Source organism: Gambusia affinis, linkage group LG18, assembly GCF_019740435.1.
Source record: "Gambusia affinis linkage group LG18, SWU_Gaff_1.0, whole genome shotgun sequence".
In the NCBI taxonomy this organism is placed as follows: domain Eukaryota; kingdom Metazoa; phylum Chordata; class Actinopteri; order Cyprinodontiformes; family Poeciliidae; genus Gambusia; species Gambusia affinis.
Window position 1 is genome coordinate 22693329 of NC_057885.1, and position 17281 is coordinate 22710609.

Sequence of the window (17281 nt, forward strand, 5' to 3'; positions counted from 1 at the left end):
AATAACTCAACAGCACCACTCAGCAATCCTTAAGCCTCCCTCCTCATTAAGCTTTTTATCATAGAGGTATGAAATTTGGCGTACTAAGAAGTACCAGAAAGTCTTTTGCTCCATAACACACAGAAAGTCGGACATCTTGGATTGAATTGTGATTTAGCCTTTGCATTTGATTGAATGCTCCTAGAGGTTTTAATTGATCAGCTGGAAATTTGGTGAGTTTACTCGTAAGGCACGACAAATCTAAAGTTATTAAAATTCTAACTTTTCATGCATGTGAAAAGAGTGGGGGTCTCAAACTTTAAACTCTAACTACATGAAAAGCAAAAACCAAATGTTTATAACTCCGTGAAGGAGAATTATCCTTTCTCTATTAAGTTCTTGATATATGAAGTTGAAGAAGAGTCAGTGAGTTAAATTTATGAATTCCATTTATTAATACCAAAATACAGCTGGTCCATTGTTAATGCCATCCTTATGGGCTAGCAGAGCAAAATGGCCCCAAGCAATAGCTAGTAGTTCTCTGTGTTAGCCTCCGTCTACACTACGCCCCAGTGAGGGCGTTCCCTAGTGTGTCATTTCCTTTAACTTTAGCTAAACAGATAGAAGAAAACACAGACTTGTTTATTTTCAACACCTGCTGAGCTTGGTCTTCATCAGATCCCAAAGAAAACTTTCTCCAAACTGCATATGAATGATCTTGGTCATCACAAATCAGCAATAAAGTGCTCGCCCTAGAAACATTTACACAGTTATGTCTGACTGAATGTAATAGAGTCTTTGTCAATGCACTGCTCAGTGGCGATATGCAATATTCTTTTTGTCCAGATCTCCCACAATGCTGTGTGTGTAAAGAGGAGGAGATTCTCAATGGAACAGAACCACAGAGGAACCAACTCATCTCTCATGGCTCTCCTGCTGATGAGAACCAGGATCAGGAAGGAAGCAATTCTGAAGATCCAGGGAAAAAGACAAAGGAAGAACAGAAACAAAATAAGAGATGTCAGAAAACCAAACAGTGGAAAATTAAAACTGACCGTTCAAAACAAAAAAGCCAGAAGAAAGTTCACCCAGACCAAAAATTATATTCTTGTAAAGTTTGTGATAAAACATTCTCCCGAAAAGGTTATTTAACTAAACACATGAGAACTCATACAGGCGAGAAGCCTTTCACATGTTCTACCTGTGGAAAAAGTTTAAGTACCAAGGCTAGTTTAATTTATCACATGAGAATTCACACAGGTGAAAAACCATTCACATGTGTTACTTGCGGAAAAGATTTCCGTCAAGAAAAAGATTTAAAGATTCACATGAGACTTCATTCAGGTGAGAAGCCTTACTCGTGTACAACCTGTGGAAAAAAATTTTATCTAAAAAATTCTTTCAATGTTCACATTAGAACTCACACAGCTAAACAGATATCATGCATTAATTGTGGGAGAAGTTTCAGTAAGAAATCAGCTTTAAATTTGCATATGAGAATTCACACGGGCGAGAAACCTTTCTTATGTTAAAATTTGAGTTACATCTTCACATGATGATTCACACAGGAGAGAAACCTTTCTCATGTGGTAGCTGTGGAAGAGGTTTCAGATGCAAAACACGTTTAACTCGTCACATGATGATTCACACAGGTGAGAAGCCTTTTTCATGTGTGATCTGTGGAAAAAGTTTTGCCATAAGACCTAATTTAACTTATCACATGAGGACTCACACAGGAGAGAAGCCTTTCTCATGTGTGACCTGTGGAAAAGGTTTATCCACTAGAGCTACTTTAACTCATCACATGAGGACTCACACGGGAGAGAAGCCTTTCTGCTGTGTGAACTGTGGAAAGTGTTTCAGATTCAAATCTAGTTTAACTCGTCACAATATGATTCATACAAATGAGAAGCCTTTCTCTTGTGTGGCCTGTAAAAAAAAATTCACAAGAAAATCTTATGTACTTCTTCACATGAGGACTCACACAGGTGAGAAGCTTTTCTCATGTAAGAGCTGTGGAATAAAATTCTTCACTAAAATTCTTTTGGCTTCTCATATGAAGACTCATAAATGTGAAAGGCCTTTCTTGTGCGAAACCTGTGAAAAACGTTTCAGGAAGAAATCACAATTACTTATTCATATGAGGACTCACACAGGAGAGAAGCCTTTCAGCTGTGTGAACTGTGGAACGTGTTTCAGATTCAAATCTAATTTAACTCGTCACAGTATGATTCATACAAACGAGAAGCCTTTCTCTTGTGTGACCTGTAAAAAAAAATTTACAAGAAAATCTTATGTACTTCTTCACATGAGGACTCACACAGGTGAGAAGCCTTTCTCATGTACAAGCTGTGAAAAAAGCTTTTCTAATAAAATTGGTCTAACTTACCACATAAAGACTCACAGTGGTGAAGAGTGTCTTGCTTGCGGGACTTGTGGAAAAAGCTTTCAATTCAAATCTCAGTTCAATCGTCATATGCAGAGTCACACAAGTGATCAGCCTTTCTCATGTCCAAGCTGTGGAAAGAAATTCTTGTCTAAAATCCTGTTAGCTTCTCACACGAAGACTCACAAATATGTAAAGTCTTTCTTGTGTGAGACCTGTGAAAAACGTTTCAGGACGAAATCACAATTACTTATTCATATGAGGACTCACACAGGAGAAAAGCCTTTCTCATGTATGACATGTGGAAAAGGTTTTGCCAAAAGATCTTCTTTAACTTATCACAAGATGATTCACACAAGTGAGAAGCCTTTCTCATGTGGGACCTGTGGAAAATGTTTCCTAAGAAAATATCAGTTACTTCTTCACATGAGAATTCACACAGGTGAAAAACCTTTTTCTTGTGTGACTTGTGGAAGAAGTTTTACTTACAGAGCCGGTTTAACTTATCACATGATGACTCACTCAAGAGAAAAGCCTTTTTTCTGTGGGACTTGTGGAAAAAGATTCCGAAGTAGAAGTCATTTAAATCATCACACGAATATTCACACTGGTGAGTAGCTTTTCTTGTGAGACTTGTGTAAAATGTTTCCTTCTAAAAGGTTGTTGTGATCCACACATTAAAGGTCAAGCATATGAGAAGCCTTTCACATGTGTGACCTGTGGAAAAAGCTTAACAACCAAATCAAATTTAAATCATCACATATGTGACGAATGTGAACCTCAAGAGTCAAGTAGTTTTATCTTTCCATTTAAAATGTTTTTAAAATGTTTATTTTATGTTGGCTATTAACCAGGAAGTGTCTTTAAAGGAAGTATTATGTACATAGTGTGTAAATTTATTTTACAAGTGATATTTTTAGAGTATTAAAGGAACATTAGATTTAGACGTAAATATTTGGAGTTCTTGTGTTTGTATTACGGAGCCCATAAGGGGACATGGAGAAAAAAAAACAATCCCGACTTACTTTCTCAAGATCCAGAGAAACTTTTTGAAAAATTACGCGTTTCTCTTTGGGGTGAAAAGGCTGTTTATGCAGCTTCTGCAAAGCTGGTACTGGTGGTTTAATTTAAACGGGAGAGGTGGAGGATGATTTACGTTTCCTACAGTCTAGAGATGTTACAGATGAGGATATTATGCTAAGAGACACGAAGCTAAAGTTGGTTTCCGATTTCAGCTTCCTGTTCAGGAAATGGCTAAAGAGCAATTCCACCTATTTTTTCGCTACCTTCAGTATCTTTTATCTACTCTAGTTAAACTAAAACACCTTGATAGGTATTTTCTTAACCTACATACAAAAGAACCACAGACAAAGTTTTTTAGTTTTCAGCCAAACCTTAACAAAAGGAGAAGACACAGCAAACGGCTTCTACAAGCTGCTCACCGTGCCTTTGAAAACCTTCAGTTAGGGCTTGTCTTTTATTAGCAGGGAAGGGAGTGGACAACAGAAAAGGCAAGTTTTTATCTTTGCACACAGTTCATCGAGTTCTTTCTCATGAGGGCGCGGGAAGATGAAAAACTGTTGTTAGAGATAATTACGTAACAGAGACATTCTGTAAGTGTGGGTCAGAAGTTTCAACATAGCATCCGCTTACACACACAGTAGAAATCTAAAACCTTTAAATGAGAAACAAACTAGTAATGTGTGTGATAACAACACATAATAATTCTAACACACCTAGACTTTTCAAACCTGGACTAGATTATTCTGCTTTAGTCACTGGATCATTTGAGTAGAATGAAAAGAAAAGTCAAAATAGGCAAATTTGTGTTTCAAAAAAAAAATTCAAACTTGTAGATATTTTTAATCCCAGCTTTTCTTTGATTTTTGAACGTCTCTCTCTCTATTTCTGCTAGTTGCATGAAAAACATCTCAGTGCAAAAAAAAAGACAGTTATCAATTATTTTTCTGTTTTTTATGCACAGTTATTTTTGGACAGTCATATTGCTTCATTCACTGTAATTCTCTGACATCTCGTCCATTTGGCCATCCTCATTTTGCTCCACTGCCTCAGCCCTGGTTACTGCTCTTATGTTTTCCAGGACATTTATGTCCTGCATTACATCCCAAACTGACTGACTGTAGACTTCTCATATGTGCAATCTGATGGATTTCCTTAGAAATACATTTTTTAAACTACTTTGAATAATTGACTGAGCTCATGGTACTGTTTGATAACTAGAATCAAATCTTGCTACACTGAATATAAAAAAATGAGACAGAATAGAAAGCTAAAAGTGGAAAACTGCAAAATAATACTAATTTCGGAGAAGGGGGGAGTTCAGTTTTCATGTGGATAGAAATTAAGTACTGAAATCACAAACATGGTTTTAAATATTCTGCTATTAGAGCAGAATAATCTAGTCCAGCTTTGAAAAGTTGAGGTGTTTCAGTTTTTTTAACTAGAGTAGATAAAAGATACTGAAGTTAAAAAATGAATATGTGGAATCACCCTTTAGCCATTTCCCCGTGGGTCTTCGTATTTTATCATTTGTTGTACTTATTTTTTTCATGATTTTGGTTAGTGGATACATGTTAGCAGTTACTGTATGCAGTGGTGGAGTAACAAATGAATTGTGCTTTGAGTATCATGTTTTCAGCATTTGATATATATTGTTACAAAGTAACAACCGTTAATCATGCATCTTACTCACATTTCTTTATTTTATATGTTTTTTTTATTAATTTGATGTTATGTTGGAATTTTAAATGTCATGTTTTCATTACTTGTAAATGGAAAATCATTGTATTTAACAGAAATAAAGGCTTTCAAACATCTATTTATGTATTTTAATGCACATAACGTGTCAGACTTGGTCATAAAGATTATGAGCTAAAAGGACTGTTAGGTAATATTCTAATTGACTAAACGAGTCTGTAAATCGCTGCGTACTTGCCACATGTTTGGTGCATAATGTTCACAGATTCCTGGTGGATGCCCATCAGATATTTTCTGATTATTTTTTTTTATTTGTTTGCTTGAATGTGGGAATTCACATTTACATGTAAATAAAGACCTACATTTATATGCAGGTCTTCATGTAAATGTATTAACGTCTTAAATTATCTTTTCCTCTGACCGATCACCTTATCAGATATTTTAAAATCAATAAATTTTACACATCAAAATCAATAAAATTATGACAGTGTTTAATTTTAGTTTCACTAGCTGGACTAATAACTATATTATGATTCACTAATCACTCATGAAATATCAGTATAATTAAACGAACATTCTATAAATTAGTAAATTTTGTGTTTGGTATCTACATACCATAATTAACAGAAATAAAAGGTTTGGAAACATCCATCTGTTTGTGCAATTGTTCTATGTACTGTGTTTCACTCGAGTGAATTAAGTTAGTAAAAAAATGAACCTTTCAACAATCTTTTAATTTCTTGAATATAATTGTACGCTAAGAGGGGACTTAAAGCGGAACATTAAAAGCGGAACACAAAGCTCGTTTACAGTTTCTTCAGTACAGTCAAAGTGTGACACGCGGAAAAGCACAGACTATGCTGTAGCGTTAGCTTGTCCTTTGTTAGATTTAGCGTCTTAGGTAAATGAGTATTTGCCGTAAAAATGTCTTCAATTCAGCCCCTTATGAACGAGCAGGTAACTCCTGCTGAAGAAACATTCACAGAGTTTAAAGTAATCAAAGTCAAGATCGAGGAAGAGATGGAGGATCAGACAGAAATCAACGTCAAATCCGAGGAAGAGATGGAGGATCAGACAGAAATCAACGTCAAATCCGAGGAAGCGATGGAGGATCAGACAGAAATCATCGTCAAATCCGAGGAAGAGATGGAGGATCAGACAGAAATCAACGTTAAGATCGAGGAAGAAATGGACGATCAGCGCAGACAGCTGGATTTTACTCGGATACCGAAGATCATCTTACACCGGATAGGTACGAAACACCCCCTTAATTTTCTTAACTGATAATACAGGTTAAAGGGAACTGGAGACTGAACCCAACGAGCGCTCAATTCTGCTTCTCCATCTTTGTCAGAAGACCTGAGAGGTCTGGAAAGTTAATACAGCCACCTACATCGTTGGATATTAGGTGCAGACATGTTGTTTGTATTGTTTAGTTGTTACTGTTTTACCACATGGCGGTTCCACATGTTCAGTGGATTTACAGGTCTAAAATCCTTTTTATAGTTTTCCAACAGCTACAGGTTGCGGTAAAACAATCTTGCCACATTTAAGCTGTGATAGCTGGAGTTCCCACATATTTCATAGCCTAAAACCTCTGTGGATTGATTAATTGATTGATTGATTGTTATCAATTCTGTTGCTAATCGCAGGAAAGTAAAGGTTTCAAAATTCAGATTCAGTTGTGCTTTTGAAAGTTTATGTTGAGTGTGTGTGAGTGGAGCAATGTCTGACAATATCAATGGTTGAGATTATAGAACTCCTTAGTGTTTTACTTTAGGCATTTTATGTCACTCTTTAATATGATTTATATCCTGAAGCTACATGGAGGAAGAAAAGAAGTGAATTATTCCTTGTTTGATTGACATTTAAAAGCTTTTGTTTTGTCTTATTGTCCAGATCTCCCACAATGTTGTGTGTGTAAAGAGGAGGAGGTTCTCAGTGAAACAGAACCACAGAGGAACCAACTCATCTCTCATAACTCTCCAGAAGCTGAGGACCAGGATCAGGAAGGAAGCAATTCTGAAGACCCAGGAAAAAAGAGAAAGGAAGAACAGAAACAAAAGGAGAAATATGAGAAAACCAAAGAGCAGAAAGGAAGAACTGACGCTTCAAAACAAAAGACCGGTGTAATTTATCATGCAAGAACTTACTCAGATGAGAAGCCTTTTTCATGTAGCATGTGTGGAAAAAAATTCACCCTAAAAGGAACTTTAAATGATCATATGAAAATACATACAGGTGAGAAGCTTTTCTCTTGTGAGACCTGTGGAAAAAGTTTCCAAAAGAAAATAAGATTACTTGATCACATGAAGATTCACACAGGTGAGAAGCTTTTCTCTTGTAGGACCTGTGGAAAGAGTTTCACCCTAAAAGGCAATTTAAATATTCATATGAAAATTCACACAGGTGAGAAGCCTTTCTCATGTGGGAACTGTGGAAAGAGTTTCCGGAGGAAAATGCATTTACTTGGTCATATGAGAATTCATATGGGTGAGAAGCATTTCTCATGTGGGACCTGTGGAAAAGGTTTCTTGAAGGAAAGGCAATTACTTAATCACATGACTATTCATGCAGGTGAGAGGCCTTTTTCATGCGGGACTTGTGGAAAAAGTTTCTCGAGGGAAAGGCAATTACTTGATCACATGATGACTCACACAGGTGAAAGGCCTTTTTCATGTGGGACCTGTGGAAAGAGTTTCATCCTAAAACAAACTTTGGATCGTCATATGAAAATTCATACAGGTGAGAGGCCTTTTTCATGTGGGACCTGTGGAAAGAGTTTCGGGAGGAAAACGACTTTACTTAATCACGTGAGGACTCATACAGGTGAGAAGCCTTTCACATGTGGGACCTGTGGAAAAAGTTATAATCATAGAAGTAGCTTAACTCATCACATGAAGACTCATTCAGACTAGAAGCCTTGAGCCCAAAACATCTCAGGTCCTTTTTGGCATCAGATCCAATGAAAAATCTGGTTGGATGATGTACATATCAAATAGATCGTGTTAAAGTCAACAGGGCTTTGCAGGCCTCTTTCCTGTAACTTCGTCTTCAACTGTCTGGCCAAGATAGACCTGAGGTCTATTTTTGTCTTAAACTAGTTTTTTGTTTTACTTCTCAACCACATTGTACTTAGCCCTGTCACGATAAACAATAAATCTACTAATCGCTCAATAAATGTAAATGAGCTCAATAATAAAATGAGGGAAATAAAATTGTTTGTTTGTTTTCATTGTGTCTGTCTATCTTCCTGCAAAAGAGACTGGATGACAAAGTTTCACTCCGAAGCATTGAGTTACTCCCTCCCCTCTCGTTTCCATGGTAACGGCTAAATACACTGGGAAGTAAAAGCCTCAGGTTTCCTCCACCTGGGCTGAAGCCAACATATGTGATACGATAGCGATAGCAGCCATAACATCGACAGCCGGCGTGTGAAGGATCGTGCGTACAAGTTAGAAAATTCACAAGAAAAAAATTAAGCTGTTTGTTGTTCCAGATGAAGGCAAGCGACTGTCGCCTCACCACGCAGGCTCCATATGAAATGAATGGTCGAGAGAGGAATGCTGTCTCCCGTCATCGTGTGACCGTTACCTCAATAACCTGCCAGGCTCCTCGTCTCCAACCACGGAGCCCAGCATAACACCTGGTGAGGAGGAGCGAGCCGGGAAAATACAGGTTTAGAAACCAAACTTGACAGCTGCAGCCTGGGAGCGTTATGGACTCAAACTGAATTAGTTAACAATGGCTTCAAAATGACAATGTTATCGTTTATCACAATCATTTCTGGGACAATTCATCGGCCAGCAGAAGTTGTTATTGTGATAGTCCTAACTGTACTGAAGATCCCCATCAGTATCCCATTAAATACTGAAGTTAAAGGATTCATTTCTGTGGGTTTCAGTTTTCATGAAGTTCTGTGCCATGTAGAATAAATGAATTTAGTTTTTACATTTTTTAAGATTCCATGTATGACTGGATATAAAATACTTCACATATTAAAGCAGTGAAATTTTCTTTTTTATGTAGATAGAACTCTAAATAAATGATATCTGGTCAAATTTTGATTTAGAGCTAACCACAGAGAGGTTTTTATTTTCCCAAGTTTTTGTCATTATTATTCTTTGCTATGAGAATGTATTTTATTGAAAAGATATGTTAAAATATATAACAGTATTTTGAGCATAAATGAATCTAGCATTGAGAATAATGTTTTCAGAATGTGAATCTAAATATACACCATTGTTGCAGTCGGAGTACCAACCATTAATCACGCATCTCACATACATTTCTGTGTTAAATTGGGTTTTATATTAATTTATGTTGTAATTTTAAATGTTGTCGTTTCATTTCCTGTAAATTTAAAATCATTATATTTTATTAACAGAAATAAAGGCTTTCAAACATCCATCTGTGTGTTTTTAATGCATAAAGATTGTGATATAAATGGGTTTTTAGTCGTATTCTTATTCATTGAATGAGTCTGTAAATCGCTGCGTACTTGCCACATCTTTGGTGCATAATGTTCATAGATTCCTGGTGGATGCCCATCAGGCATTGGCTGATTTTTTTTTTGTCAGTTTTTTTTTTTTTTGCTTAAACAGGAATTAGAACAAACTTAGAACACAGAAAACTACCTTAGCAATTACTTTTTAGACTCCTGTTCTTCCAGCCCAGAAAAGGAATTAGACCAGAGGATACTTACTTATACTTATCTATCAACCTCCTGCAAATTTAGCTTAAATCGTCACACGATGATTCACAAGTGAGGAGCCTTTCTTATGTGTGACCTGTGGAAAAAGTTTCACTCAAAAAATTAAGTTTAACAATTCATATGAGAACATCATATTTTGAAACTCAAGTATCAAATAGTTTTATCTTTCATGAAAGTTTTTCATTTTATTTTAAGTGAGCTATTAATCTACTAGTGACTTTTAAATAATGTCCTGTGTATTTTTACAAGTAATATTTGTAGTGTTTTAAAGGAACAATGAATTGGAACACTTTTAGTTTTAGACTTAAACTTTTGTAGTCCTTGTGTGTTTATTTTTTGTTGTACTTGTACTTTGTTTTAGTTTCATGACTACTGTTAGCTGTTACTGTATGTAACAGACAAATTTTGCTTCAGCAGTAATGTTTCCTGGATTTGAATCTACATATACACTATTATATGCACTGGATGTAGAGGTGTCTCAGAAATCTCTACGACATACTCTAGACCAGAAGCATGAAGATACATTATGGTGCAAATGTCAAATAAACAAACAATATCAGACAAAGTAACAGCTGTTAAACATACACAACATCCATATTTCTGTGTTATATATGATTTTTTTAGTGGTTTGATGTTATGTTGTAATTTTAAATGTCACGTTTTCATTCCCTGTAAATGTGAAATCATCATTCAACAGAAATAAAGTCATTCACACATCCATATATGTGTTATTAATGAATGTAATGTGTTAGGCTTAAAGATAAAGATTATGAGATAAATGGGATTGTAAAGTGATTTCCTCTCCTTTTCTCACTACTGGTCTCTTCAGTGACCTTTCATGTTTTCACCTCATTGTAAGGCAGCATGGGCCTTTTATCAAAATACAGTCAATTATTATCAAGTCAAAACAACAAATTTCTGTGTTCCTCTAAAATATATGTAGTCATTCACTGTTTAACTTTACAACTAAATCTCAACTTAAACAACTATAACCTGATATAATAACATTAGACTGTTTTACAAAGTAAAAAGATCACACTCAAAAAATTACAATTTATGTTCCGGCATGTTTCTTTAGAGAGATTCAAAGTACCTTTAATAACTGACCAAACAACTATAACCTGATATAAAAACATTATACACAGTATACATTCCAACATGGTTCTTTTGTAAAGACGTTTAGATTCTGCAACAGGAAACCAGATCCATAACAGTATATTGATATTTGGAAGCTCCCATTTGTGTAATTGTTCACAGTGATGATTAACTCACTGAAAATTCAAGGTGAAACTAAAAATCGTTTAGAATTTCTTCGGTGCAGCCAAAGTGAAACACACGGAAAACACATAGCAATGACATAGACCAACAACATCTACACATATGACTACTTATTTTTGACACAAATGGAACCCCATATCCACCACCAACGATAAAGATGACCGTTGCTCATGTAACAGAGTTAATTTTATTTATTTATTTTATTTTTCTTTATTAACCTTCTCAAAACTAATTTTCTTTGAATTGACATGTCTGTTATATATTATTTCTGTTTTATCTTGCTTTCATTTTTGATCCCTAGTGTGTAAAAAGCCATCCTCATCTATGAATATTTGTTTTCCTTTGTTTCTTAATTGTGTTTTGTTTTGGTGGGGAAGCTTTTATTTTCTTACTTCCTGTTTTTGCGTTATATCCTGTGTGTTCCCGCTGCCCTCCTCAGTTCGTGCCAAGCTGGGGAGAGGTAAGTGTATAGAGTTGTCTTTCATTTGAGTATTAAAATATTGAAAACGTTCTAAAAATATGTTGTAAACTCACACATATATACAGTATATTCATGTTTAGCGCAGCACTATGCTGGGCATTTGTCTCCCACATTGGTGACACCCATCATGTTTTCTGTATCAACGTGGTTATTTTCTTTTTCCTTTTGGTTGGTTAGGGTGTTTGTGGAGAATCCGGACCTCAGGAGCTGCTGTGTCCTGGCCTCGCTAAGCACTGTGACTTTTAGCAGTAACTCAGCTATACAGGTAGCTAAACACTTTCCCATCCGTCCACCAAGAAGCACTCCATTTGGTTCTTTAGCAGGGTTTAATGAGAATCGTGTAAAACTGTAACACACAAAGGTACAGAAAAATGAGTGTCAGCTAGGCTAACACGTGTAAAAATCTCTAGCTTCACATAAAATATGTCAACGGGTTACAAATTCTGATTTATATGACAAGCACATTAGAACAGTACTTGCAGACGATGCCGTTTTCCCTTTTTTTGGACTTAGGTTAAAAAAAACACAACAAAAAGGGCTTCTTTCAGAGCACATGGAACAACAGGCCTTCTTCATTTCTGGTAAACAAGTTGTAGTAATAAAAGTGACCACAAGATGGGTTAGTGAACCAGCAATAGACAAAATTATAGCCTTTGTCACTAGGTGGCCTCAGTAGATGAACTTAACATTGAATAACATTAAGTTAAACAGGTTTCACTACATGCTGTTTAAAATGTTCTTGTTTTGAACAGGTATGTGTGTTGTTTCAGATTTTATTTGGATGTTAAATTAATGTATTTAGTATATTTCTATGTTATGGTGGAAAATTATAATTATAAAGCAGATTATTTCTGTTTAGGTTTTATTTTAATTGCTTTGTGTCTGTAGATTTATTTTATTAGTGAATCTCAGAGAATGGGGGAGAGGGTGTTTGTGGAGAATCCGGAGCCCAGGAGCTGCTGTGTTTAAAATGTTCTTGTTTTGAACAGGAATAAAATTATCCTGATTCCGATGTGGTTCTGACTTCCTGATTCCAACCGTTACACTCAGAGATAACGGTCGCTAACACGGATGTTTATGAGCGCTGTGTAGCTGTTCTCCTAGTGGAGATATTTTGATTTACAGGTAATCTGGTGATGTTAATAATATACTCTACGTTATGTTATTATGTTCTGTTAAGTATCGATTTCCACACTGAGTTTCGTATTAGTGTTGTTTCTGTTATAAGTTGGTTTTACTTTATGAGCTGCCGCCGCTATTACCGTGTTCAGAGCGGGAAGGGAGTAACAAGTAGTGTGTATGTAGTTGGACAAACTCGCTTCTTTTCTGAATCCAACAGCAATAATAGGGTGGTATATATATATGACTTAAAACTGAGGAAATATCACCTGTGTTTGACCATGTGTTTTTATAAATATGCGTTAGATAAAAAGATGACCGTTGCTAGCTAAGCGACAACCGTTGCTAAGACGGATGTGTATTAGCCCTGTGTAGCGGCTGTACTTCTAATAGTTATTTTGTATTGTATTTTACAGTAAATAATCTCTACAGTTCAGCCTTAGAGAGAGTTTATCAACGAGCAGGTAACTCCTGCTGAAGAAACATTCACAGAGTTGAAAGAAATCAACGTTAAGATCGAGGAAGAGATGGAGGATCAGCACAGACTGATGGATTTCAGCCGGATACCGAAGATCATCTTACAGCGGATAGGTACGAAACACAACACATCTAGTTCCAGTCCTGTTAGAAGAACCTCGTTTGTTGAGATGATTTTCATTATTGTAAGATTATAATTTTAGAATAACACAAGAAAATCCTGTTTTTATGCATCAAGATATTAAAGTGAATTATTCCTTTTTTGATTGACATTTAAAAGGTTTTGTTTTGTCTTTTTGTCCAGATCTCCCACAATGCTGTGTGTTTAAAGATGAGGAGGTTCTCAATGAAACAGAACCACAGAGGAACCAACTCATCTCTCAGAACTCTCCAGAAGCTGAGGACCAGGATCAGGAAGGAAGCAATTCTGAAGACCCAGGGAAAAAAAGAAAGGAAGAAAAGAAACAAAAAGAGAAATATGAGAAAACCAAAGAGCAGAAAGGAAGAACTGACACTGAAAAACACTCAAGGCAAAAATTATGTTCTTGTAAAATTTGTGATAAAACATTTTCTCAAAACAGTAACTTGATGAAACACATGATAAATCACACAGGAGAAAAACACTTCTCTTGTTCAACCTGTGGGAAAAGTTACAGACAAAAGTCTGGTTTAATTTATCACATGAGAATTCACACAGGTGAGAAGCCTTTCTCTTGTGGGACGTGTGGAAAAAGTTTCACTACTATAGGCTCTTTAAATGTTCACATGAGAATTCACACAGGTGAGAAGCCTTTCTCTTGTGGGACGTGTGGAAAAAGTTTCACTACTATAGGCGCTTTAAATGTTCACATGAGAATTCACACAGGTGAGAAGCTTTTCTCTTGTGGGACCTGTGGAAAAAGTTTCACTACTATAGGCGCTTTAAATGTTCACATGAGAATTCACACAGGTGAGAAGCTTTTCTCTTGTGGGACCTGTGGAAAAAGTTTCACTACTATAGGCGCTTTAAATGTTCACATGAGAATTCACACAGGTGAGAAGCCTTTCTCTTGTGGGACCTGTGGAAAAAGTTTCACTACTATAGGCGCTTTAAATGTTCACATGAGAATTCACACAGGTGAGAAGCCTTTCTCTTGTGGGACCTGTGGAAAAAGTTTCACTACTATTGGCGCTTTAAATGTTCACATGAGAATTCACACAGGTGAGAAGCCTTTCTCTTGTGGGACGTGTGGAAAAAGTTTCTCCAAGAAGGTTAATTTAAATGTTCACATGAGAATTCACACAGGTGAGAAGCCTTTCTCTTGTGGGACCTGTGGAAAAAGTTTCACTACTATAGGCGCTTTAAATGTTCACATGAGAATTCACACAGGCCAGAAGCCTTTCTCTTGTGTTACCTGTGGTAAAGGTTTCACTCGTATAGGTGCTTTAAATAGACATATGAGAATTCACACAGGTGAGAAGCCTTTCTCATGTGGGACCTGTGGAAAAAGTTTCAATATTACAAGTAATTTAACTCGTCATATGAGAATTCACACAGGTGAGAAGCCTTTCTCATGTGGGACCTGTGGAAAAAGTTTCAATATAACAAGTAATTTAACTCGTCACATGAGGATTCACTCAGACTAGAAGCCTTAGGAACAAAACACCTTGGATCCGTTTTGCCATCAGATCCAAAGGAAAATCTGGTTAAATGATGTAAAAAGCAAGTAAAAAATGTTAAAGTCAACAGATTCTTGCAGGCTGCTAGTGATTCACTGTGACTGTCTTTCACTGTCTCACCAAGATCAACCTGAGGTCTACTTTTACCTACCAGCTTGTTTTCTTTAATCCAGTTTGTTGTTTTTCTTCTCAGTTGTATTTTAAAAAACCCATGAAAAATCCCTAAGTTGGTCAACTCACCCAATGCCTTCTGTTGTTAAGAACGTTGGATTAGTGATTCTTTTCCGTTTTGTTGTCAAATTGTTGATTTTATGGCTTCAATTAAAGTGATCTATCTTTTTACTTCTTGTCTCTTCAATGACCTTTCATGTTTTCACTTCTTTCTATGGAAAGATGAACCTTTTTTCACAAGACTGTCAGTTATTCTCAACATTTTCAAGTCAAAACAACATTTCACCGTTTCCCTCTTAAATATATGTATTTATTTACTGTTTAACTTCAAAACTGAATCACAACTTTTGTGAAAGAAAAATTTTAATGATGTTACGTGATGAGCCGAGGCTTCGAGGCGTGTGTCGAGTAATGGAGGGGGCGTTTCCGTAAAGCGCGTATCGAAGCTTGCTTCATTTAGGGGAGGAGCCGAAAACGATGATGTCCGAGGCCTCGCTGCCCGGCTGTACCACGTGACTGCTTCGGGAAATGGCTCAGATTTTGGCGCGGGGTTTGACAGCTTTAGAAACCCCACAGGCTCCATTCAAAATGTGGGTTGTTGTTGGCGAGTTGCAGTCAGTTATATATATATATATATATATAAACACTACAACTTCCCCCACCCAATAGGGCAGTTTCACTAGAAAGTCATAGGAAAGCACGGGCCGCCGCACGTCGTCCACAACTCCTCGTCCTCTGGTCATACCCAAGGGAGAGAGAGAAAAGGTAGAGAGAGAGACACAGAGAAAGGAAAACAGAAAATCCTATCCTGTACCACAGCAATCCTATTTTTAATTTTAAGTGTAATTCTAATATTAAGGATACGTGAGTTTTCACCACCTGATTTAACTCAAGTTACCTTGAACTCCAATACCATCATCAAACACATCATAAGCAGATTTGCTCTGGAATAAGCAAGGTATTGATCTAAATGAATTTTTTTTACCCTTCCCCCTTTATCTGTTTATTTATTTATTTTTCTGGGATTAATATTTAATGATTTTAGACTTTATTATTTCAGGACTTATAATTGGGGTATTTATTTAATTTGAAGTTTTTACTAATAATCTCGCTATTACAAATAGTATTGGTTAGTTAGTTTTAAAGTTCTTAATTTTTATTTTAGGATTTTTAAGATAGTTGTGGGACAGGATAGGATTTTCTCTTTTTTACTTTCTCTGTGTCTCCATCTCTCTCTCTCTGTCTATATATATATCTATTTACTCTCTATCTCTATATATCTCTTTCTCTCTCTCTTCGTCTCTTTTTTTTCTTCACCTTTTGTGAAGTCATTCCCAAGAGCCATAATAGACAAAAATTCAATGCATCACACGTGTTAAGATACAGCTGGCTGTGATTATACACCTAGCCAGTAGGTGGTTTCGTGTGGACATGAAGCTTCAAGAAATTAACCTTTTCTCGAACCAGTTGGCTCAAGTGGTTCAATGCCTCATGAGGCTTCATCTCACCATCACTAAAAATATACTACTATATTTTCCAAACCGGAACGGACCGAAATAGAGGGAGCACACAAACAGGAAGTCATCCAGATAACGTGATCAGACTATTTATTCTTTTTTAGCGCCAAAAAAGAGAGACGCTTACCCTCACAGGCTAATATGTGTGATGTGAAATCTCACCGGGTTCTACACAGCATCCGATCAAAAAACGGACGATCCATTCCTTATACCTAACACGCCTTATTGGTCGTCGGATAAGCTACGTCCGCTGAGCAATGCCTGCCTAGAAGTCACCTGATATCATGACGTCAATTTAAGTTTCACTTTAACAAAAAGCTCTTTGTTTGAAAGCGAAACATGAAATGTGTGCTTAAAGTACTTGTGAGTGTGTGTGAGTGCAAACCTAGATAAGCGTCCCAACAAAACCTACAAAACTACAACCTGATATAACATTAGACTATTTTACAAACTAAAAAGATCATACTCAAGAAATTTTATTGCATGTTCCAATATGGTTCTTTTGTAAGATTAAATACCTTTTGATAACTGCCTCTAAGTTCACATTTCTTCAGTATTTGTTTTCACTATCAGCATTATGCAATATTCTAATCATAAATGCTACAAAATCCTCAGAATTAACAGAAATAAAAGGCTTGGAAACATCCGTGTGTTTGTGTAATTACTTTAATACTGTGATTCACTCACTGAAATATATGAACCTTTATTAATGTTGTAAAATATTTAAAATAATTGTATGTTGAGAGGAGGCTCAAAGCGGAAAATTGAAGGGGGAACTATAA

General features: G+C 36.2%; 2 protein-coding genes across 4 annotated transcripts in view; both read left to right on the forward strand.

The window, feature by feature from the left end:
• The window catches only part of LOC122820963 (gastrula zinc finger protein XlCGF57.1-like), a 247297-nt gene extending 232144 nt beyond the window's left edge, over positions 1-15153 (forward strand). Inside the window, exons 1-3 of one of the 3 annotated variants that reach the window (XM_044098719.1) lie at positions 5884-6335; positions 13156-13266; positions 13457-15153. In XM_044098719.1, the coding sequence (XP_043954654.1) occupies positions 6008-6335; positions 13156-13266; positions 13457-14778 (1761 nt within the window). In that variant the 5' untranslated portion in view covers positions 5884-6007 and the 3' untranslated portion in view covers positions 14779-15153. Of the gene's footprint in view, positions 1-5878; positions 6336-8582; positions 8953-13155; positions 13267-13456 lie in introns of those variants that run through there. The other 2 variants (XM_044098721.1, XM_044098720.1) reach the window with 2 other exon arrangements.
• LOC122820995 (gastrula zinc finger protein XlCGF57.1-like) lies at positions 1516-5369 on the forward strand. The gene has a single exon (XM_044098777.1). The coding sequence runs from the start codon at positions 1532-1534 to the stop codon at positions 2981-2983; it is 1452 nt and encodes a 483-aa protein (XP_043954712.1). The 5' UTR covers positions 1516-1531; the 3' UTR covers positions 2984-5369.
• Positions 15154-17281: the final 2128 nt, after the last annotated feature.